This window comes from Notechis scutatus, chromosome Z (assembly GCF_049901735.1).
Source record: "Notechis scutatus isolate UNSWTSFEM ecotype Mainland chromosome Z, rNotScu1.2, whole genome shotgun sequence".
Classification (NCBI taxonomy): domain Eukaryota; kingdom Metazoa; phylum Chordata; class Lepidosauria; order Squamata; family Elapidae; genus Notechis; species Notechis scutatus.
Genome location: NC_142025.1, coordinates 110,643,255 through 110,666,330, shown reverse-complemented (window position 1 = coordinate 110,666,330; position 23,076 = coordinate 110,643,255). Strand labels below are relative to the sequence as shown.

General features: G+C 41.2%; 2 protein-coding genes across 7 annotated transcripts in view; one reads left to right on the top strand and one right to left on the bottom strand.

Moving 5' to 3' along the window:
• The window catches only part of TOX4 (TOX high mobility group box family member 4), a 28,735-nt gene extending 28,645 nt beyond the window's left edge, over positions 1 to 90 (bottom strand). For all 5 annotated transcript variants that reach the window (XM_026683956.2, XM_026683958.2, XM_087948443.1 and 2 more), the window contains exon 1: positions 1 to 90. In XM_026683956.2, the coding sequence (XP_026539741.1) occupies positions 1 to 6 (6 nt within the window). In that variant the 5' untranslated portion in view covers positions 7 to 90.
• Positions 91 to 448: 358 nt separating this feature from the next.
• On the top strand, positions 449 to 19,084 carry RAB2B (RAB2B, member RAS oncogene family). Of its 2 annotated transcripts, XM_087948446.1 has the most exons (8): positions 458 to 704; positions 6,359 to 6,430; positions 12,435 to 12,502; positions 12,706 to 12,788; positions 14,120 to 14,212; positions 15,829 to 15,940; positions 16,149 to 16,217; positions 18,559 to 19,084. In XM_087948446.1, exons 1-8 carry the CDS (start codon positions 659 to 661, stop codon positions 18,661 to 18,663), a joined length of 648 nt encoding a protein of 215 aa, XP_087804572.1. In that variant the 5' UTR covers positions 458 to 658; the 3' UTR covers positions 18,664 to 19,084. The 2 variants fall into 2 exon arrangements, with proteins under 2 accessions (XP_026539705.2, XP_087804572.1); XM_026683920.2 differs by lacking the exon at positions 6,359 to 6,430 and having other exon boundaries at positions 449 to 704.
• The last annotated feature ends 3,992 nt before the right edge of the window (positions 19,085 to 23,076 follow it).

Sequence of the window (23,076 nt, the reverse complement as noted above, 5' to 3'; positions counted from 1 at the left end):
CTCCATGGCCGCCGCTTCGGAGCCTCGAAGAAGAGGGGGGGGAGACCCCACCAGACTCTCCCCCTCCCCTTGCTTTCTTCCTCCAGGCTCAGACCGGAACCGGAATGGATGCCGCCCACCCTGGCGACGGCTGGGAACCCATCACTTCCGCCCCACGTTGCCTTTCTTTCTGCTCCCCACCCCGCCTTCCTGTCCTCTATGGCCAAGGAAAGCGTTGGGTCGAGAAGAAGCCGGGTTGGGAAAGCGGGAGGTACGATGAGGGAGAAAGGTTTCCTCCCTCCCCACAGGTTTTTAATTCCCCTCAGGCGCCATTAAGGCGGCAAACGGGAAGAGGCCCCGACGCCTCGAAGGGCAATGAAAAGGCGGGGGAACACGTTAGAACGGCCGCCTCCGCCGCCTTCGGAAGCTGCCGGATGTGACGTCAAAGCCAACGGTTACATGTGAATTGGAGCCGTGGATTTGGAACTTCCGGGTAGCCTAGAGCGTCGCTGCCGCCTTTCGAGGCCGGAGCGGCCCCCTTGGACGAGACAAAGGCTTTTTTTTTTTTTTTTTTAATCCGGCTTTAGCCTTCTTTAAAAGAAACCGGAAAAGGAAAACCAGAGCGTCCAAGTGGGATGAGAGCGGCGGTTGGGGCCGGGCTTCCGGGGCCTTCGGCGCCATGTCCTATGCCTATCTTTTCAAATACGTTATCATCGGGGACACCGGTAGGGGCGGGGGGGGGGTCCTAAGATTTTTTGGGGTGCGCTTTAGGGTGGGGTGGATGGAAGACTGGAGGGAAAGGACAGGGGGAATTTAGTGAAGCGCTTTCTCACCCCAGGGTCGTGCCAGGACCCGTGGTTGCATGATCATCAATCAGATAGTGGTTAAATCTTGGTTAGTTTTGCGAGATCAGGTCTCTAAATCCGAGATTTTGTGCCAAACCAGGACCTGGCCTCATTCAATCCCCAGGTTGACCAAGATTAGACCAGGAAGCCAAAAGGAAGAAACAGGACATTATATAATTAGTCCTCAACTTACAGCAGTTCATTTAGTGACCGTTCAAAGTGACCATGACGCTGAAAAAAATGTAACTTATGGCCTCTTTAACGACTAGCCTATTCCTTAAATTGGTTCTCTTTCTGTCAGATTCCCCAAAGGGATTGGGGGGGGAGGGATCATGCCATTAAGCAAGGCGTATAATACAGGTAGGCTTCAACTTAACAACCATTCGTTTAGTGACCTTTTGAAGATACGATCCCACTGAAAAAAAAGTGGCTTATGACCAGTTTTTACACTTAGTTAACTTTGCAGCATCCCCACGGTCATGAGATCAAAAATTCAGACGCTTGGCAACTGACTCGTATTTATGATGGTTGTAAGGTCTTGTGGGGTCAAAGGATCCCCTTTTGTGACCTTCTGACAAGACAAAGTCAATGGGGAAATCAGATTCACTTAACCGGGTTATGAGCTTAATAGCTTCAATTGTTCACTTAACAATTGGCAGAAATGTCATAATACGGGGCAAAACTCATTGAACAAATGTGTTATTTAGCAACATAAATTTTGGGCTCCATTGTGGTGGTAAGTCAAGGACCAGGTTACTGAGTTAACAACTGCACTTAAATTCACTTAAACACGGTGGCACGTAAATTCACGTAAAAATGGTAGCAGAAAAGGCCATAAAATGCAGCAAAATTCACTTAAATGTCTCATTTGGCAATACATTTTGGGCTCAGTTGTGATCTTAATTCAAGGACCATGTGACTAACTTAACTACTTAAATTCACTTCAACACGGTGGCAGAACAGGTCATAAAATGCAGCAAAATTCACTTAACAAAAGTCTCATTTAGCAACAACAATCTTGGATTTAATTGTCATAAGTCATGGACTGCCCACGGTTTCTCACCTTGGCCACTGCATTCTGGGAGTTGAAGTCCACACAGCTTAATGTAGCCAAGATTGAGGAAACTGATCTGCAGGTCGTCTTCAACTTACAACCATTTATTTAGTGACTGAAGTTAAAATGGCACTAAAAAAAGTGACTTATAACAATTGTTCAGCATTACGACTTTTGCAGCATTCCCATGGTCATGTGATCAAATTTTAGAGACTTGCCATGTTTTTATTAGGGTTGTAGTATTCCGGGATCATGTCATCTTTTGTGACCTGACAAAATCTATGGGGAAACTAGAATTACTTAACAATCATGTTACTTACATAACAATCGCAGTGATTTACTTAACAGTTGTGGCAAGAAAGATCACAAAAGAGGGCAAAACTGATTTAACAACTATTTTGCTTAGAAATTTTGGCCTCAACTCTTGTAATTCGAGGACTTCCTGCATACAGTTATTCCTTTTAAAATATGTACCTCTCCCAACACTGCTTTTAAACCTCCCAAGATTCCTGACAAGGCTAAAGACTTCAAAGGTATAAAACAATCACAGTGAAGTTACACTGGGTTGAAACAAACATAACCTTCCTTGTGTTTATAGTTTGGTATTTTATTATCTCTAGGATAGCAGACAGCAGCAAGTCTATTAAAAGGTTAGGAAAATGAACCATTTAAAGTTACCACTTTCATGATTAATACAGAAAGAAGTCACTAAATATATAAACACTCTTTTTAGAGCCTTTGCTTTTGAGCTTTTTGAGATATTTGCATGCAGAACAAATATAAATGAATGCATATTGTGCTTCTTTTGCATAGCATAGTGTAGCATAGCATAGCGAATTGGAAGGGACCTTGGAGGTCATCTATTCCAGTGATTCCCAACATTTTGTGCACCAGGGACTGGTTCCATGAACAGATTTTTTCAAGACCCAAAGGGCTGTTCTTTTGTGCTGCTTGCAACCCGTGGGTGGGGCTTTGCTTGTTTGCACAGCCTAGTTTCTGGCATGCCAGTTGGGGATCCCTGATCTAGTCCAAACCCCTGCTTAACCAGGGGGGTCTGTACTCTGTACCATTTCAGACAAATGGCAGTCCAGTTTTTTCTTGAAAGCCTTCAGTGATGGGGCATCCACAACTTCTGAAGGCAAGCTGTTTCACTGGTTGATGTTTCTCACCATTAGGAAATTTCTTCCTACTTCTAGTTTGCTTCTCTCCTTGATTAATTTCCATCCATTGGTTCTTATCTTGCCTTCTGGTGCTTTGGAAAATAGTTTGCCCCCCTCGTCTTTGTGGTACCCCTCAAATACTGCAACACTGCTATCATATCTCCCCGAGACTTATTTTTCATTAGACTAGACATACCCAATTCTTCCGAACTGAAGAAGCTTCTTGAATGAGAAGCGAAATGTCTTAAAGGAGAAACAAAAGTCCAGTTGCCTTTTGAAAAAAACACCTTTGGGACAATCATGACGGAGTGACAAAATTTCCATAGACCATCAACTGTCTAGTTTCTGGCAACTTTTCAAACACAATTTAGAAATATTTATCGGTAAATACCAACAGTTGTTAGTAAGGTGGGGGATTGAGATGGGATTGACCAGGCTCCTTTACATGCACTCTTAGATAACTCAGTACAGAACAGAAAAATTGGAAGGAGCCTTGGAGGTCTTCTAGTCCAGGGGTCCCCAACCACGGTCGCGGACCGGTACCGTCCGCGGAACAACTACCGGGCAGCTGGCTTGCTGGGCGCCGCCATCTTTTTGATGAAAAAGTGCTTCCGGTGAGCTTTTCTGGGTAGAAAGCTCACCGGAAGCACTTTTTCATCAAAAAGATGGCGGCGCAGCTGATGCCACGGGCGCGGCACCCAGCTGATGCTGGTACCGGGCCGCGGCGTAAAAAAGGTTGGGGTTCACTGTTCTAGTCCAACCCTGCCACTCAGGCAGGAATCTCTACACCATTTCAGACAAATGGTTGTCCAACATCTTTTTAAAAACCTCCAGTGATGGAGCAGCCCCAACTTCTGGAGGCAAGTTCTTCTACTGGTTAATTGTTCTAACAGCTAGGAAATTTCTCCTTAGTTCTAAGTTGCTTCTCTCCTTGATTAGTTTCCATCCGTTGCTTCTTGTTCTGCCTTCTGATGCTTTGGAGAAAAGCTTGACTCCCTCTTGTGTATGTAGTTCAGTTATTTGAAAGCCTGGCTTTTCCCATTGCAGGTAGTCCTCAACTTAAAACCATTCGTTTAGTGACTGTTTGAATTTATAACAGCTTTGGAAAAAGTGACTTGTGACCATTTTTCACACTTTCACATTTACAACCATCCCCATGGTCATGTGATCAAAATGTGGCCATTTATTTATTTAGGAGATTTATATTGCTGCCTATCCTCATATGGCAACTCACGGTGGCTTACAAGAATATAAAAACAAAAGCAATAAAACTCATAAAAGAGGGAATCATATATAATAAAATCAACTGGCATGTATTTATGATGGTCGCAGTGTCCCTGGGTTGCGTCTTCACCTTTTGCGACCTCCTGACAAGGAAAGTCAATGGGGAAGCCGGATCCACTTAACAACCATGTTACTCATTTAACAACTGCAGTGATTCACTTAACAACTGTGGCAAGAAATTACTCCCTAGTGGTGCTTTTCAAATTTGAAAGCTTTAAAAAAGGTGGATTTCAGTTCTGGGAATTGAAGTCCAACTGTCTTAAAAATTCCCAAGTTTGAAAAACACTTCTCCATTATCTTGTCTGGAGAATATTATGGGATGGAAAGCAAGATGAAGACTCATGAAACTTCTTTGGTATTCCATTTGCCTCTCTAAAGGAAGTACAGGTAGTCCTCGACTTACGACCCCAACTGAGCCCCAATTTTCTGTTGTTAAGTGAGTTTTGCCCGATTTTACAGCTTTTCTTGCCACCATTGTCTAAGTGAATCACAGCAGTTGACAAGTTGGTAACCTGGTTGTTAAGTGAATCTGGATTCCCCACTGACTTTGCTTGTCAGAAGGTCGCAAAAGGGGATCACGTGACCCTGGGCCACAGCCACGGTCATAAGTGTGAACTAGATGCCAAGCACCTGAATTTTGATCACATGATCACGGTGGGGATGCTTGAAAGATCATCACTGAAAAATGGTCCTAAGTCACTTTTTTCACGGCTGTTGTAACTTTGAACGGTCACTAAGTAAACTGCTGTAAGTCGAGGACTATTGTAAGCAAATTGGGTTGATCAGAGTTGTTTTTTTTCCTATTGCTAATTTGACTTCCATTTTTAGAAACTCCGGTTATTTGTTGTTAAATCTATTGTTATTAGATTTATCTATCTATCTATCTATCTATCTATCTATCTATCTATCTATCTATCTATCTATTTTTCATAATTACAGACTGCTTATCTCCCTCAAAGACGGACTCTTTATGACTTACTTCAAAGCCAAAGATTGTTTAGATGGCTTTACCGCAAAAGAGTCCGAATATCTAATATGCAGAAAGACAACAAAAAGAGAATTTCCAGAGTCTGCATTCAGTAAATTGAGAGCTTCCTAATGCACTTCTAATTATTCTATCATTTAGGATCCACTCCTCTATCTCAGGGAAATACGGTTTATTAAATACCAAAGGATTATAAAGATAAACAGGTATAGTTTGCACCGATAAAGAGTATAAAATAAATGCATCAGTAAATTGTTCTCCAGAGCAGTGGTTGCCAATCAGTGGGCTGGGGACCAATGGTGGTCCATGAGAAAATTTTGGTGGTCCGCAGAGAAATGTCACCCCCAAAGCACCCCCCAAAGCAATTAATCCAGGCTGTACAGGAACACAAGGCTGCGCAGCCCACATGGCCCGTGGGAACACAAGGCTTGCATCACTTGCATTGCGAACAACATGAGGCAGTGAAGGGTAGGGGGAAAGGGCAGTGGGGGGGAACTTGCCTCACTCGCCCCACATGCCTGGCCTGGCCACTGGGCTGCTTCTTTCCATTTCTTTCTTTTTCTGCTTTTGGCTGCACGCAAAGAAAGCAACAAAAGTCTTTCTTTCTCTCCCCCAAACTCCACCAGAAATGAGTCTTTGAGACCCTGCAAGGCATCTTGCTCCAAGAGGCTTCGCCGGTGCGTCAAGTCTCACAGAGACTCATTTCTGGCGGAGTTTGGGGGAGAAAGAAAGACTTCTGCTGCTTTCCTTGCATGAAGCCAAAAGTCTCTCTCTCTCTCTTCCCCTGAGAACGGAGCTGGAGATGGTATCCTGTGATCCCAAATAAAGAATGATTGATTTTCCTGATAGGAAAACAGGTTGGGGAATTTTCCTGCAGACTTTTTTTGGGATTTTCCCAGGGTCTCTAGTCCATGGGATTTAAAATTATTAGTTTGGCGGTCCCTGAGGTCCAAGAGGTTGGCAACCCTGCTCTAGAGTGCTTAAGTTAAACACAAATCTCTTTTTTTTTTAAGCATAGGAGTTTATAATAATCTTTTGCCTTTTTTTTAAGGTGTCGGGAAATCATGCCTCTTGCTACAGTTCACAGATAAACGGTTTATGGCTGTTCATGATTTGACAATCGGTGAGAATCAAAGCCAGATGGCTCTGTGAGTCTTGGGGAACCATAATTGTTGGAATTGTGCTTAGCTATCTGTAGATGCCCTATGGAGAGAAAAGTCACTGTGCTACACAGTGGGGTTAAAACTCATGTAGACAAAAGTTCCATGTTCCAACATCTCTAGAATATACAGTACATGGAATATACAGTAGATACAATATGGATAGTCAGCTCGGTGGTGGTTATGGCATCCGGCTGGAAAACAGGAGAATTTATTAAATTTGTTTGACATTCATTTCACGAGGAGGTGACTAAAATGTGAGTTCTAGCTCCAATTTTGGCACAAAGCCAGCTGGATGACATTGATGCAGTCAATTTTTCTCAGCCATAGGAAGAAGAAGGTAGTGGCAAACCACTTTGGAGGGAAAATTTGCCAAGAAAAATTGCAAAGACTTGCCCAGACCATTTTTGAAAATCAGACACAATTGAATTGAAAACAAAATGAAGAATTAGTAAATCAATTAGGTATGCATAGTAAAAAAAAAAAAGTAAAATACCTCAGAATCTGGTTGATGGCAAAGTGCTCGTCAATAAAAGAAGACAATTATGATAGATTAATAACTCAAATACAAAAAGATTTAGATAACTGGGCCAAGATACAATTGTCCTTGCTGGGGCGGATTGCAACTGTAAAAATGAATGTTTTACCAAGGTTACTATTTTTGTTTCAAATGGTGCAAGTCAAGTTGGGAAAGAAATTTTTTGAAGATTTAAACAAAAAAATATCAAAATTCATTTGGCAAAAGAAAAAAGCTAGGATAAAATATAAATTACTACAGGACAGTAGAAGCACGGGAGGTTTTGGCCTCCTAGACTTTTTTTTTTTTTTTGAAACAAATTTTATTAATTTTAAAGACAAACAAAGCATCATTAGACATTAAAGACATTAAACCTCTTTCCATTATAAATTTTTACAAGGCAGATAAAACATTATTTTATACAATATAATTCTAATATATCCCATTTCCACTTAAATATTTTTTAGCAAATTTCTCATTATTTCTCTTTGCTCTTATTCAATTACATTTCTTCTATATTTATCCATTTTATACTCATCATATTCATATTTCCCTCTGCCTTGTTTACAAATATTCTTCTCGCATTCTCCCAAGGTTTTATTAAATCTCAATCAAACATACATACACAAAACACAAAAACATAAAACTTCTTTTTAAAAAGTAGCTTGGCCCCGGATTACCTCTCTTTGTATGGACTTCAATTAAATTCATGTTCAACTTATATCTTCATTATAACTTCTCCCCGCTTTCCACTCTTCTTAATTCTATTTTATTTATTTCATCTTAATTTAAATCATTATATTTGTATCTTTTGTCCATTCTTTTCCAATTATCCAATTATCTCATTCATATTAGAAAAAAAAAAATTCTCCTGAAATCACTAATCGAAGTATGATGCCTTTCCATCGCTCCCCTAAATTAACATTTAAGGTAACACCTAGTTCCCTATCTAATTCTGCTTAGTACATTCTACTTACTAAAATAGTAAATCCATAAAGTAATTAAATATATAATTAAACATTAAATCTCATAGCATTCCAATTATCTATCTCAAAAACAAATACCATAATAATAAGTTCATACACACATCCACACAATAGTCAATTAAACTCTATACTTAAACTAAGTATTTTAAACATTCCTTTTAATATTTTATTAAATCTTAAAATCTATCATTATTAAACCTTTAATGTTTTAATCTTTACTTAAATCTTATAAAATTCTAATTTTCTATTTCTAATACAAATACTACAATACTATCATGTACCTTGCAGAAACATTTTGGAACAAAATTATGCATTACCCATTATCCCTAAAAAAAGATTTCTTTTCCACATCTTGTTTCATACCTTTGTGGCTTTTCCCCCCCTTCTTCCTATCTTATCCCATCTGGTCTTTTTACCCCCCTTAGCTTCCCCTCTCTGTTGTATTTCTCTTTTCTTTTGCTTTCTAACATTGTATTGATTTTGCATCTTATTTTTCTCTTTCTTGGATGTTTTTTTAAGTCTTATGTCCTTTTTAATCAACTTTGTAAACTCGTTAAAGATGGCTTCTTCTTCTTCTTCTTCTTCTTCTTCTTCTTCTTCTTCTTCTTCTTCTTCTTCTTCTTTTCTTCTTCTTCTTCCTCCTCCTCCTCCTCCTCCTCCTCCTCCTCCTCCTCCTCCTCCATTAATTGCTGTGTTTGTTGATAAGTGGCAAGCGCCATTTCTAAAAAGCGAAAAATTTCTCTCACCTTTTTTTATTTTACCATATTCCTCTCTCAGTTCATCAACAGATAAAGCCATTATAAACCTTTTCTTCTTCTTTTTTCTCTTCTTCTTCTTAAAACAACCAAGATAATTCAAAGCTTGAAACAATTCCCCAAAATCCCAAAGTCATCAAACAATCCAAACAGAGCACAAAGTTCTTCACACTTTTTCTTCCTGGGGTAATATCAATTGGCAAGGGAAAAAAAAAAAACCCAATCTGTATTTTAAAGTCTTATTGCAATTAACTTCCAATCTCAAAATCTTCCAGGCATCTCCTCCAACAAAATCTTAATAAAATTTTTCCTTTTGTCCTCTCCCTTCCCACTTATAACAGAAAGCTTTAAATTTTTACCTTCTGTAAAATAGCAGGATTTTCAATATCCATTTGTTAAATCCATGTGGAAGGAGAGTAAACTTTCTCTTTAAGCACTTTCACTCGCCGCTTGTAAATCTCTTCTGGAAACAAAGTATCTTTCAAAAAATCAGGATTTTTCAGGATAATACTTGTATCTTATAGTCCCAGTTCAGCCAAAAAACTTTCGCTTCAGAACTTTCTCCTTCTTCCTCCAGCACAATCTTGTCCAGCTGTCAGCTTCTTTGTGGCGGCCATTGCTGACCGCCACTCCACCGCCTTGAGAAAAGAGGGTTAAGCCGGGTGGGGAAGGGGTCTGCGAAACCCCAACCCCTGTCCGGATCCTCCTATCTTCGGCTGCCTCTACGGGGCAACCTTAGCCTCCAAACCCGTCCGGATCGGAGGCACCAAGACGGCTAGCGCAACAGGGATCGCGCAGGATCGCGAATCCCTGCCGCTGCCAAAGCCGACAAACCGGAAGTCCTTGGCCTCCCAGACTTTGAACTATATTATCAGGCGGCAATAGCCACATGGGCTAAGGATTGGATTAATTTGACAAATAGAAGGATATTAGCGATAGAGGGTTTTGATTTACAACTTGGCTGGCATGTGTTCCTTTAGGATGGAACGAGTAAACATCATACCTACTTCCAAAGACATTGGGTGAGAGACACTTTGTTAACTATATGGGAAAAACTAAAAAAGAATCATTATGTGAAGGTACTGTTATGGTTGTTGACAATGGAAGCACTAATATATCCCAATGCCATAGATTGCACCAAAATGATAAAATATAGGAAAAGGGGAATTAAAAACACGGAACCAATTAGAACTTCAGAGAATTGAAATAGGATGGTGGCCTTATCTGCAGGTTCAAACACTCTATAAAAAGACAAACAATTTGGCTTTCATACAACTCAGCAAGAGTTAGACAAAATATTACAACGGATGGGAAAAATGATCAGTAAAATATATATGCCTATTAGATTACAAAATGACGGAGGAAACTGTTAAAGAAAGTTTGATAATTTGGGCTAAAAACGTGGGCCATTAATTTAGATCAGTGGGAAATTATTTGGCAGGTAAATTATAAATTAACAATGTCGCTTTCTTACAAAGAGAATATATACAAAATGTTTTACCACTGGCATCTACCCTGTTTCTCCAACAATACAGCCTCCCCCAATAGGAAGTCCCAGCATGTTTTATAGGCATGAAATTAAATTAAGCCCCTCCCCCCAAATTAAGGCCTATATTAAAATATGCAAAATGGGGGGAATGGTGGTGGGGGCTTGCCATTAGTAAGTACTTTTGTTGCACACCCGGATATGGTGCTGCCTGCATTGACCCCAATACGAAGTGTCCCACCAACGCCGAGGTCAACATCCAAGCCGTCGCCGCCCGCCCGAAGATGCAAGGGGGGGAAATTAAGTCACCCCCGAAAAGACGGCCTAGCCATTTTTTCAGGGCTCAAAAAAAAATAAGACCCGGCCTTATTATATGAGAAACACGGTACCCCCAGCGAGACTAGCCAAAATGTTCCCAAATATTTTACCTAAATGTTGGAGATGTAACCATAAACAGGGAATATACTTTCATATGTGATGGACCTACCCCCATGCATGGAAATACTGGCAAAAAATTAGATTATGGCTAGAGGAAATAACAAAACGGAGAATTAAATTTAAACCAGAACTTTTTTAACTAGGCATGCTAGAACCGAACATGAATAAGAAATATCAATATCTGATGCTCCATATAATAACAGCTGCTGGAATTACTTTCACCCAAAATTGGAAGCTACTACACCCCCCCCCCCGAAACCATAATAATTAATAAAGTATATGAATGTGCTGAGATGGATAGATTAACAAAGTTAATGAAAGATAGGGAAGAAGGAGGATATTATAAAATATGGAATATTTGGTACGAATGGATAGGAAAAGGAGTTGAATGATAATTTTGTGACATAAAACAATAAGGTTTACGTGTAAATAAATGTAAATAAAATGTATGTATAATGCTTAAAATGACGAAGAAGTAAATATAAAGATATATAACACGTTAATAGAAGAGAAATGCAAATGTATACAGTGCTTTAGCAATGTTGTAAAATATGAAAATTTGTTTTTAACTGACGAAATGTTGAATAAATAAATTTATTTTTTTAAAAGATGAATAGGATAGGGTAGGATAGGATAGGATAGGATAGGATAGGATAGGATAGGATAGGATAGGATAAATAAGTACAGAGAGAGAGAGAGAGCATGATGGATAGATGATAGAGAGACAGATAATAAATAAATAGATGATAGATAGATAGATAGATAGATAGATAGATAGATAGATAGATAGATAGATAGATAAATGGATAGATGGTAGATAGATGATAGTATAGATAGATGTACACACAATATATATAAATACTGTAAGATAGTCATCAACTTACAACAGTTTGTTTTGTGACTGAAGTTACTACAGCAGAGCTCCCCATCCCCGAGGCCATGACTGCAGCCTATTCGAAACTGGGCCGTGAGAGAAATGGGCAAGTGTGTGCGTGTGAAGCTCCTATTGCCTGAGCAGAAAAGACTTGAGCTCATGGCAAAGCTCCATTCACATGAATTCATGCGTAAATGCAAGTACCCTTCACTTGTGCGCAAAGCACCATTCGCACAAGGGCATGCGCGACATTTAGACAAATGGAAGTGTGTGCAAGTGCATGGGCCTGCTTCTCACACTCCTTTTCCCTCATACCGGGTTGGGCTGCCAAGCTTAAAGGTTGGGGCCTGTTGTATTACAGCACTGAAAAAGTGATTTATGACTCACTTAACAAGGGTCTGTCTTAGCAAGATAAATTTTGGACGTAATAGTTGTCGTAAGTCAAGACTACCATAGATAGAACATGAGAAACACAGCAGTCCATTGGGAGAAGATCATTTTAAAATTTTCTAAGGATAGCAGAGGGTAGGATGGGATAGGATAACAATAGAATAGAATAGAATAGAATAGAATAGAATAGAATAGAATAGAATAGAATAGAATAGAATAGAAATGAAATGCAGGATAGGATAGAGTGGAATGGAATAAAGAGTAGAATATAGAATATCCCATGTTTTTGTAGTTATTCCTTCTTTTGTTCTTATACCTTTGCTTGTTCGACTCTTAATTTTACAAACTATTCTACATTCTGTTCCTTCCCGCCTTTCTCTAGATTCCACCCCCCACATTCTTGCCTTCACCCTAGTCTAGCTTAATGTTTGGGGATCATGCCAAAAAAGGGGTACAAGTGGCAGCCCAGCCCACTGAGCCTGATCCCCGTCGAACTTCTTCCTCTTCCATTTCCCCACCAGGTGTGGAGTTCGGGGCACGGATGATTACCATTGGAAACAAAAAGATCAAACTGCAGATTTGGGATACGGTGAGGAACTCCAGAAGCCTTTGGGTGAGGGGAATTGGTTGGGCTTGTGGAATGAACAGCTTGCGTGGGACTGGATTGGCCAGGAAGAGCAAACAGCAGTTGCTCCCAGCTACTATCACACCTCCACATCCAGATTTGGTGCCATTTGGCTCATGCTTTAGGCCTGATGCGTAGTTTTTGTGTGCTTCTCTTTTGCTCCAAAGGCTGGCCAGGAATCCTTCCGTTCAATCACCCGCTCGTATTACCGAGGAACAGCCGGGGCACTCTTGGTCTATGACATCACCAGGTGAGGCCCAACTGCAATGCAAAAAGTAGACGTGGATCAGGATCAGGTTTAATTGTTTAGCCCAGTGGATCCCAACATTTTGGTTTGGAGGGCCATTGATGCTCTGTAGGTCCTTGCAGGTCATCCCGTTAAGCTACTGGAATTATTTGGATAGAGCTGTGATGGCAAACCTATGGCACGCGGAAGTGGCATGCAGAGACATCTCTCAGAGCATGCCAGCCATCACCCTTTGCTCTTCCTGGTTCCGGCACATGCATGCGCGCCGGCCAGCAGGTTTTCATGCATGCGGCAGCACCAGAAACCAAAAGAGCAGGTGGTGCGCTGGAAACCAGAAGCTCAGCTTTTTAATATACGCATGCCCATCAGAGAACTGCACTTCCAGTTTCCAGCACTCCCGTGCGTGTGTGCCAGGGAGCTGCTCTTCCGTTTTCCTGGTGCTCCCACGCACATGCTCTCTTTGGGATAGAGCAAGGAAGGAAAAAGAAGGAAAGGGGAAGGAAGAAGAAAAGAGAATGAAGGGAAAAGAAGGAAGGAGGGAAGGAAGGAAGGAAGGAAGGAAGGAAGGAAGGGAGGGAGGGAGGAAGGAAGGGAAGGAAGGAAGGGCTTATAATGAGAGGGAGAGTGTCAGGGAAGTCCTGCCTTAGCACTTGGCCACCACAGGTGCCCCTGACATAAGTCACACCCATCATGGCTGTGCCTACTCCCCAGCCATGCCTGGCCCTCTGAGGTCAAACACAACCCTGATGCGGTCCTCAATGTAATCGAGTTTGACACCCCTGGGATAGAGAGATGGGTGAAACTAACATTCCCTAAATAGGCCAATTTATTTATTGATTTAGAGAATTTACGTGGCTGGCCATTCAATTTCAGGGACTCTTAAGTGGCTTGCAAAAGATAAAAATCCAAATATACAAAGAATAAACATTCCCCACCCCTTGGTGACAAGCGGTAATCTAACAGGGCCCTTGATGGGCTCCATCCCACTTTGGCTTCCCAGGGTCATTGGCAAAACCAGGGCCTTGCAAAAGAGTGTCAAAAAAGAGTCCAGGGAAGGTGAAAACAGCCCTCCCCCGCCGTGGTGCAGGAGGCCGACTAGGTCACACCCACCCAGCAACCGTAAAATTTTTGAAGCCCACCTCTAGTCTCTGAGAGACTTTTTCCCTTGGATATCAAGTGACAATGGAAGTGACACTCCTCTCCAATCCCCCAGTGCTTGTTCTGGGGACAAAGAGAGTTGCAGAGGATGTTTCTCCAGGAAGCTATAACCTTCTCAAGCTTTGATCGTTTTCACCTTCACCTTGACTTTTTTTTTTTCTCTTCACTCTTCTCAGGCGGGAAACTTTCAACCATTTGTATGCCTGGTTAGAAGACGCTCGGCAGCATTCCAGTCCCCACATGGTGATCATGCTCATTGGCAATAAAAGGTAAGGGTGATTCCTTCCTTCTGGTTTGTTCCTCCTTGCCCACCCATCGAAGCCCTGTCAATCAACGCACGTCGGACTGTCTGCAATTCCTTTGACCAAAGGCATCTTTACATGGCTGCAACCCGGGTGGATAAAAATCAATGATGTTTTTAAATTATATTTCTTTTAAATCAGATTTTTAAAATTTAAATCAGACTTTTTTTATTTAAATTGGATTTTTTTGATTTTGATCAAGTTTATTTTAATAAAATGCTTTTGGAGTAAAAATCTGTCTAACGGTAGTTTTCTATTTAAGATACATTAATAACTTGGTTTATCCAACATGAAATGGAGCTTAGTTATGTAGCATGAGGCTGTATATATCAGGGGTCTTCAAACTTGATAACTTTAAAACTTCAACTCCCAGAATTCCTCCTCCAGTCATGTTAGCTCAGGAATTCTGGGAGTTGAAGTCCACAAGTCTTAAACTTGTCAAGTTTGAAGACTTGCTGTATATGCTGCAATATTGGGACTGTCGTGAGTCAACCACGGATCAGAGAAGGAGCTTTTGTGGGACAGAGATGTCAGTTGCTCTTTAAAAATCGTGATTTAAATGATTTAAATTGATTTGATTTAAAATCAAATCCATCCGGGCTGCAGCTGCAAAAGGAAGACCCACAAATTTGGAAACAGATGTGGCTGGGAGTTGCAGATAGGTGGCTGGGAACATTGGGCATTTGAATCTGCACTGCTCAGTTTTAAACACCGGTACTTATCTCTTCTCTTAGGGAGATCGTTGGCGTTGTTTTCTTGCAGTCATTTCATTTTCAAATTATGTAACATCATCAGTGCTAGTAGAGAGTGGGGGATTTGTAGCGGGAAGGGCAACAGCTTCCTACAAGCATCTGATCACTTTGGGGATCGGGTGGTTTTTCTGTTCTCATGTTCCTCTTCAATCTCTGCATGTCAATTTTCTACCCAGAAGTCCTCCTAGGTTGAAAGTCCCATGAAAGTCAATGAAAAGAAAGCCCTTGCTTTTCCCTTGTTTCCATCCACCAATGGATGTCCGGTTGTGGTGGTGGGGGGAGATGGGAAAATCATACTTAACAAGCAAACTTAACAACCATGTTACTAACTTAAGAACTGTGACGATTCTGTGGCAAGACAACTGTGGCAAAAAAGGTCATAAAATGGGGGCAAACTCACATGACAACTTCCTCGATCAAAATTTTGGTCTTGATTGTGATCGTAAGTCAATAGTTACCTGTAACCATTTTTTGTACATGGGTGTGTTTGCTTCAGGGGTGCATCAAAGAGGGTTGAGAACAGGCGGCTGAAGAAATAGACTTCTAGGTGGGGTTTATCTGCATCATCATTCTTTCTTAGTTCGATCCTAGGCAGAGGCAGATATTTCTCTCTCTGGGCACACTGAGAATCTATCTGATGAACAAACCTCCGCATTGACGTCAGAAAGGGCATCCGGCCAGTAAAACACTCTGCTAGCTCCATTCAATTGCCCAGACTCCCACCCTGCAAGGGAATATGGGGTCGTTAAACTATGATGATGATTGTTCTTTCTTTCAGGCTTCTATGTTCTCGTCCTCTCTTGACCGTCGTGTTTGTCTCTTTTCCTGTAGTGACATGGAGCACCGGCGGGTGGTGCAGAAAGAAGAGGGGGAGGCTTTCGCCCGGGAACATGGCATGGTTTTCATGGAAACATCAGCAAAGACATCAGCCAATGTGGAAGAGGTATAAAAAATACGTTGAAACTCCACAGTCGGAAATCCCGGCATAACTTCTTCTGAACCTGCCAGCCAGATGATGGAGGGTGTAGAATGCCTTGTGGTCTCTTTCATGGTTTCAAATATCTCTTCTGATATGAGATGGTTAGGAGTCTATTCTACCAGTTTTTACTCTGACCTTAAATTTTGTTTTTCTTTCCGTTTGCTGTTCCCAGGCCTTTCTCAACACAGCTAAAGCCATCTACAGAAAGATCCAGCTGGGTGAACTTGACATTTCCAATGAGGTGAGCTGGACACAAGCCTTGCTGGGTCTCCGTCAAACCCGTAGCCAGGAATTATGTCATGGGACAGAGCTACCTTATTATAATTAATCAAGGAGAGAAGCAACTGAGAACCTAAGGAGAAATTTCCTGACAGTTCAAACAATTAATCAGTGGAACAACTTTCTTCCAGAAGTTATGAATACTCCAACACTGGTAGTTTTTAAGAAGACACTGGACAACCATTTGTCTGAAATGGTACAGGGTTTCTGGCCTAAGCAGGGGGTTGGACTAGAAGACCTCCAAGATCCCTTCCAACTCTGTTACTCTATTCTATCCTATTCCTATTCAATTTCTAATTCTAATTCTATTCTATTAATATAGCTGGAGTCTTAGCAGAGGTTGCTGGCAGTTTGAAAAATTCCATGCAATGTTCTTTAATTACCTTTAAAAAGGGGGCCAAATCACAGGCCTGCGCTTACTAGAATCAAGATTTTCAGTACTCAATCAGTACTCAGACTGACATTAGTAATGCAGAATTAACAGAGTTTGAAGGGATCTTGGAGGTCTTCTAACCCAACCCCCTACTCAAGCAGGAATCCCTACACTGGGGGTGTCAAACTCGATTTCATTGAGGGCCGCATCAGTGTTGTGTTTGACCTCGAGGGGGGGGGAGGGAGCATGACTGGGTTGGGCATGGTCAGGGTCGGTGTGGCCTGCTTGACGTCACCTATGTTGGGGCACCTGTGGTTGGGGGTACCTGGGCTCCGTTTTTGGCTGCTCTGGTCCCCTGCAACCCTCTGCATGAAAACGGAGCTTGGGAGGGATGTGCTCCGTTTTCACTGGCAGAGGCACTGCAGGCTGGTCCTTCGCTGTTTCAAGGGCAGCCCCCTGGCCCAAATCTAAGCACCCCATGGGCCAGCAGGCCTTGAGTTTAGCACCCCTGCCCTACACCATTTCAGACAAATGGTTCTCTAATCACTTTTTAAAAACCTCCAGTGTTGAAGAACCAAAACTTCTGGAGACAAGTTGTTCCACTGATTAATCATTCTAATTATAAGGAAAATTCTCCTTAGTTATAGTTTACTTCTCTCTTTGATTAGTTTCCTTCCATTGCTTCTTGTCCTGCCTTCATTTATGAGTCTTTCCCAGTTAAGTTACATTAAACTTTCCCAATTAAGTTACATTAAACTTCAAACTCCAGATAGATAGATTCAAATCTGGTAGCCTTCCTTACCTTAGCCTGTTGGAGGATATTGATAAGGCCCAGTCGAAAAGTCTTCTGTACAGTTCAGGAACCCAAAGTTGCATCTTTTAAACTTAAAAGTTGGTTCAATTAACGAGAAGGTTTCTACATCAATAGCAGCAATAGCACTTAGATACCACTTCAGAATGCTTTACAGCCCTCTCTAAGCGGTTTACAAAGTCAGCCTATTGCCCCCAACAGTCTGGGTTCTCATTTTACCCACCTCGGAAGGATAGAAGGCTGAGTCAACCTTGAACTGGTCAGGATCAAACTCCTGCCAATCATAAAATTAACCTGCAATACTGCATTCTAACTACTGCAACACCACAGTCCTTGTGTATTAAATTTTGAAGTCAAAGTAGAGATATATTAATGAACTATTAATAGCAATAGCACTTAGATTTATAATAGCACTGGAACAATGGTGGGATTCAATTTTTTTACTACTGGTTCTGTGGGCATGGCTTGGTGCGTGTGGCAGGGGAAGGATATTGCAAAATCTTCATTCCCTCCCCACCCCACTAACCTGCTTTCCAGTTCCGTTCTCCTATGCAGGGCAACAAAAGAAGACCCAGCTGATCAGCTGGGACTCGGGAGGCAGAGAATAGATGGGGGAAGGACCAGTCAGAGGTGGTATATGCCAGTTCTACAAACTACTCAAAATTTCCCCTATCAGTTCTCCAGAACTGGTAAGAACCTGCTGCATACCACCTCTGGCCTGGAAATATCAAAGGACCAGCCTGTGGTGCCTCTGCTGGCCAAAAAAGAGGGCCTGCTAGAAGCTAGGGAGGCCGAAAATAGGACACCCGTTTTTGCTGGCAGCTGGGGTGGCTGAAAACAGGCTGTGCAGGGGCCTCGCTGGGCCTCCACACGGCCCGCTTTTGGCCAGCAAAGTATTGCAAGAGGCGTCCATCATGTCTCCCCCCCCTTCCGCTCCCCGCCCCCCATTCCCACCCACCACCACCCCGCCAGCCCATGGTGGAGAACAATGCTGATCTGGCCCTTGAAGAAATCCACTTTGACACCCCTGGTGTATAGTATAAGCTTAAGGTGGGTCAGGGCGACTTTGTTTTCAATGTTTACATAGTTAAATCCTTTTTCTTTCTTTTCTCTTTCCAGGGAAATGGGATCAGGATTGGCTCTAAACAACCAGCCATTATTCCGGGTGGATCATCGCTCCGCCCGGGACTGCAAGGCTCTGGGGACCGATCAGGCTGTTGCTAAGTTTGCTTGAAATCCTGACAAGCTCATTGAGGCTGGGAACAAACAGAGGATGGTGCCTTTCACTTCTTATTCAAATGGCATTGGGGGAGATGGGGAGGCAAGGATTTTCCAGTCCAGTTTTCCTTTCCCCTTTTTATATGAATGTGGGGCCAACCTGAATCTAATCTTTGGCTGGGGCCTAGAGCATCCCTTCCCGAAATCTCCCCATCAGGGCTGTCTGGCCTTTCTTCTAGAAGGAAAGGTATTTCCTTCATCCAGTCTGCTTATATGTCGGCAGTGGCTATTCTCCCCACTGTTGAAAACTTCCATTCCCTACCTTGGACTTGTTAAATTTTGGGGGATCTTCCAGGTCTCCATACCTGATTTAATATTAAGCTGTAATGTATGCTTTCTCTTGTTCCTACTAAAAGTTTTCACATTTGCTTTTACCTGGCTCTTTTTTCATGGGAGAGGGAAGCAAAGGGCTATACAAAAAGGATTTGTTTCATATTCTGCCACGGCAATTCTTTTGACGCAACTTTCCAATGGAGGTGGTCCTCGACTTACAACTGCCGTGACCAAAAACAGCTGAGCAAAACAGCAGTGAAGCAAGTTTTGCTCCATTTTGCGACCTTTCTTTCTGTCGCCGTTAAGTGAATCACTGCAGTTGTTCAGTTAGCAACACAGTGGTTGAGCGAAGGTTGAAAAAAGGTGATCATGACATTGTGACCGTCATAAATGTGACCCTGTTGCCAAGTGCCCAGATTTTGATCATGTGAAAATGGGAATGCTGCAATGGTTGTAAATGTCAAAAATGGTCACAAGTCACTTATTTCTGCTGTTGTAACTTTGATTGGTCACTAAACAAATGGTTGTAAGTCAAATTCTTAAGTAGAAAAGGACTACAGAGGAAAGAACATTAAACCACAAAATATTTTAAACACAAAGCTCCACAGATATTTTTAAATGCAAGGTTGGTATTTGTGGCAAACGTAACCAACATTTAAGGTTGCCTTTAAATGAAGCCATATTTAATTGTTCTTCCAGGTCTTCAGCATGGCTTTTCAGTATCAGCTGTCTGGCTTCTTTTTCACTGGAGATGCCAAAAGATCATTATATGCTTTGATACTGATCTATGTTGGAACAAATCTGGGGTTTGGTTATTCTTGGTTGTTTTTGGTTATTTCAAAAATAAAAGAAGCTTGAACAATTGGTTAAGTTGTGACAAAAACATTCCGGGAATCAAATTGCAACCATATACATTTATAATGGCTCAATGGCTAAGGCGCTGAGCTTGTCGATCAAAAGGTTGGCAGTTTAGCGGTTCAAATCCCCAGCACCGCTTAATGGTGAGCTCCCATTCCTTGTCCCAGCTTCTGCCAACCTAGCAGTTCAAAAGCACGTAAAAATGCAAGTAGAAAAATAGGGACCACTTTGATGGGAAGGTAACAGTGTTCCGTGCACCTTCAGCATTTAGTCGTGCCGGCCAGATGACCACGTCGGAGACATCTTCGGACAGCGCTGGCTCTTCAGCTTTGTAATGGAGATGAGCCCCACCCCCTAGAACCGGAAACAACTAGCACGTATGTGCTAGGGGAACCTTTACCTTTACCTTTTAATCACCGCTACCAACCACTTCTTGAGTATATGCCAGGAATACTTGATTATGCATCATTTTAAACAGAATTTTTGCAGGCAGGAATTTTAGTTCTTAAAGTGGGGAAGCTTTTTTCCCCTTCCACTGATAGCCACAGATGTACATTTTGGAAGTTGTGTTCTATCTAACCTCGCAAAGTAAGCCTTTTCTAAAATCTAAATTCCAGGTTTCGTTCCAGAAAAGTGATTGGCTTTTTAAAAATTGTAGCTACCTTTTATATTTATTTTTTTAAATAAATAATGGGCTATCTTTTTAAAACAAGCTTGCAGATGTGCACAGCAAGCACGGACAATTTAAAAAATTTAAAAAAAATACATACTATTTGAATGACGATGAAGTGCCATCAAGTTATTTTCAACTAGCAACCGCCTAATACTATGAGAATAAAATACTGCAAATAATGGGTTTGAGTGTGTGATATGCCATGACTCTATTTTCGTTCCTTATTGAGTTTACAGGAACAAATGAATCTCAATGTCTATAAAGATTCTCAGTCATCCAGGTCATGGTTGTCCCAAAGGTGCTTTCTCAAGAGGCAATTGGACTTTGTTTTTTTTTTCTTTGAAGATGTTTTGCTTCTCATCCAAGAAGCTTCTTCAGCTCTACCATCCAGTCAGAGCTGAGTTTTTTTCTTCAAATAAAAAAACGCAGAAAATCCAGTTGCCTCTTGAAAAAGCACCTGTGGGACAAAATGAATCTCAATTGTAATACTTGGTATCATGCCAGTCAAAACCTGTGAATGTCTTCTGGATTCGGTCTTGGTTTCTATTATCACCACTCAAAAATAAGTTCTATTAATTTCAGGTGGTCCTCAACCACAATTGAGCCCAAAATTTTGGTTGGTAAGTGAGACAGTTGAGTTTTGCCCCATTTTATGAACTTCCTTGCCAGTTGTTAAGGGAATCACTGCTGTTAAGTTAGTAACACATTTGCGAAGTGAATCTGGCTCCCCCACTGACTTTGCTTCTCAGGACACAAATGGGGAATCATGTGACCCCAAGGACACTGCAATCGTCATAAATATAAGTGGCCAAGTGGCTGGATTTTGATCATGTGATCATGGGGATGTTGCTACAGTCATAAGTGAAAAACACTCATGTCACTTTTTTCAGTGCCATTGTAATTTGGATGCAATTTCCACGCGAAATTCTGTATAAGCCGAATCCCTTTTTCCATCTGGTCATGTGAACGGATCGCTCTGACTCTTGCACCCGATTGATTCATCAGGTTAGGGCACTGAGAATGGCTGAAGTTCTCACTCCCAAACCTCAAGAAGTGGCTTTCCCACCCTGTACAGTTAGTCTTCAACTTATAATGGTTCATTTAGTGACCGTTTGAAAGTTACAACAGCAGAGGAAAAAAATGACCTACGACCGTTTTTCACACAACCCTTGTGGAATCCCCATGGTCACATGTTCGAAATTCAAATATTTGACATTTATTTATTTTTTTAATATATGTTTATTGATACTTTTTAAAAAATATACATAGAAAGTTCGATATCTATCTGAACATCAGGTTGTCTGGGCACAGTTAGTTTTAAGTAGATACAATATTAATCATCATAATAATAATAAACGTATCAATATTATTTGCAAAGTAATAATACAATTAGTTTATCCATCTTATAAAGTTGTCAGTAAAATTTTTTTTATGTTTTTTGGTCTTTTTAAGATTCTAACCTGTTTCTGTTAGTTAACCATTGTTAAAACAAGTCCCATGTTCAAAAGTATTCTGTTTCTTCCTTTTCTTCTATTTTAAATGCTAATCTATCCATCTCAGCACAACCTAATATTTTTATAATACTTTCATCTGTAGGGATCTCTTCATTTTTCCATTCTCGCTGCCGTTAATACATGTAAAGTGAAGTATGTTTTCCCTTTGTTATACTGTTCTGGTAAGATACCCAACAACAATATTACAGGTTGCTGCTTGAGCAGGGGTTGGACTAGAAGACCTCCAAGATCCCTTCCAGCTCTCTTCTGAATTATATTAATATTTATTTATTTTATTTATTTATTTATTTGATTTGCCAATTGTTTACAAGATAATAAGTATAAGTATATACATAGTTGTGAATACATGAAATGGGTACATATAAGAAAAATAAAAGAAGAATAAGAGAAACAATAGGACAGGGACGGTAGGCACGTTGGTGCGCTTATGCACGCCCCCTACAGACCTCTTAGGAAAGGGGTGAGGTCAATAGTAGACAGTCTAAGGTTAAAGTTTTTGGGGTTTGGGGAAGAAACTACAGAGTCGGGTAGAGTATTCCAGACATTGACCACTCTATTGCTGAAGTCGTATTTCCTGCAATCAAGTTTGGTGCGGTTAACTTTGAGTTTGTATCTATTGTGTGCTCTTGTGTTGTTATGGTTGAAGCTGAAGTATTCATTGACAGGTAGGACATTGCAATGTATGATTTTATATACCATGCTTAAATCAGACCGAAGACGGCGTAATTCAAGGTTTTCTAGTTCTAGAATTTCAAGTCTGGTGGCATAAGGTATTCTACAACGAGTAGAGGAGTGGAGAACTCTTCTTGTGAAATATTTCTGGACTTTCTCAATTGTGCTAATATCAGATACGTAATGTGGGTTCCAGACTTTTGAACTGTATTCGAGTATTGGTCTAGCAAATGTTTTGTATGCTCTGGTTAGTAGTGTGATATTACCAGAGAAAAAGCTACGTAGGATTAGGTTAACAACTCTTAATGCCTTTTTGGCTATGTAGTTGCAGTGGGCTCTAGCACTTAGATCATTAGAGGTGAGTATTCC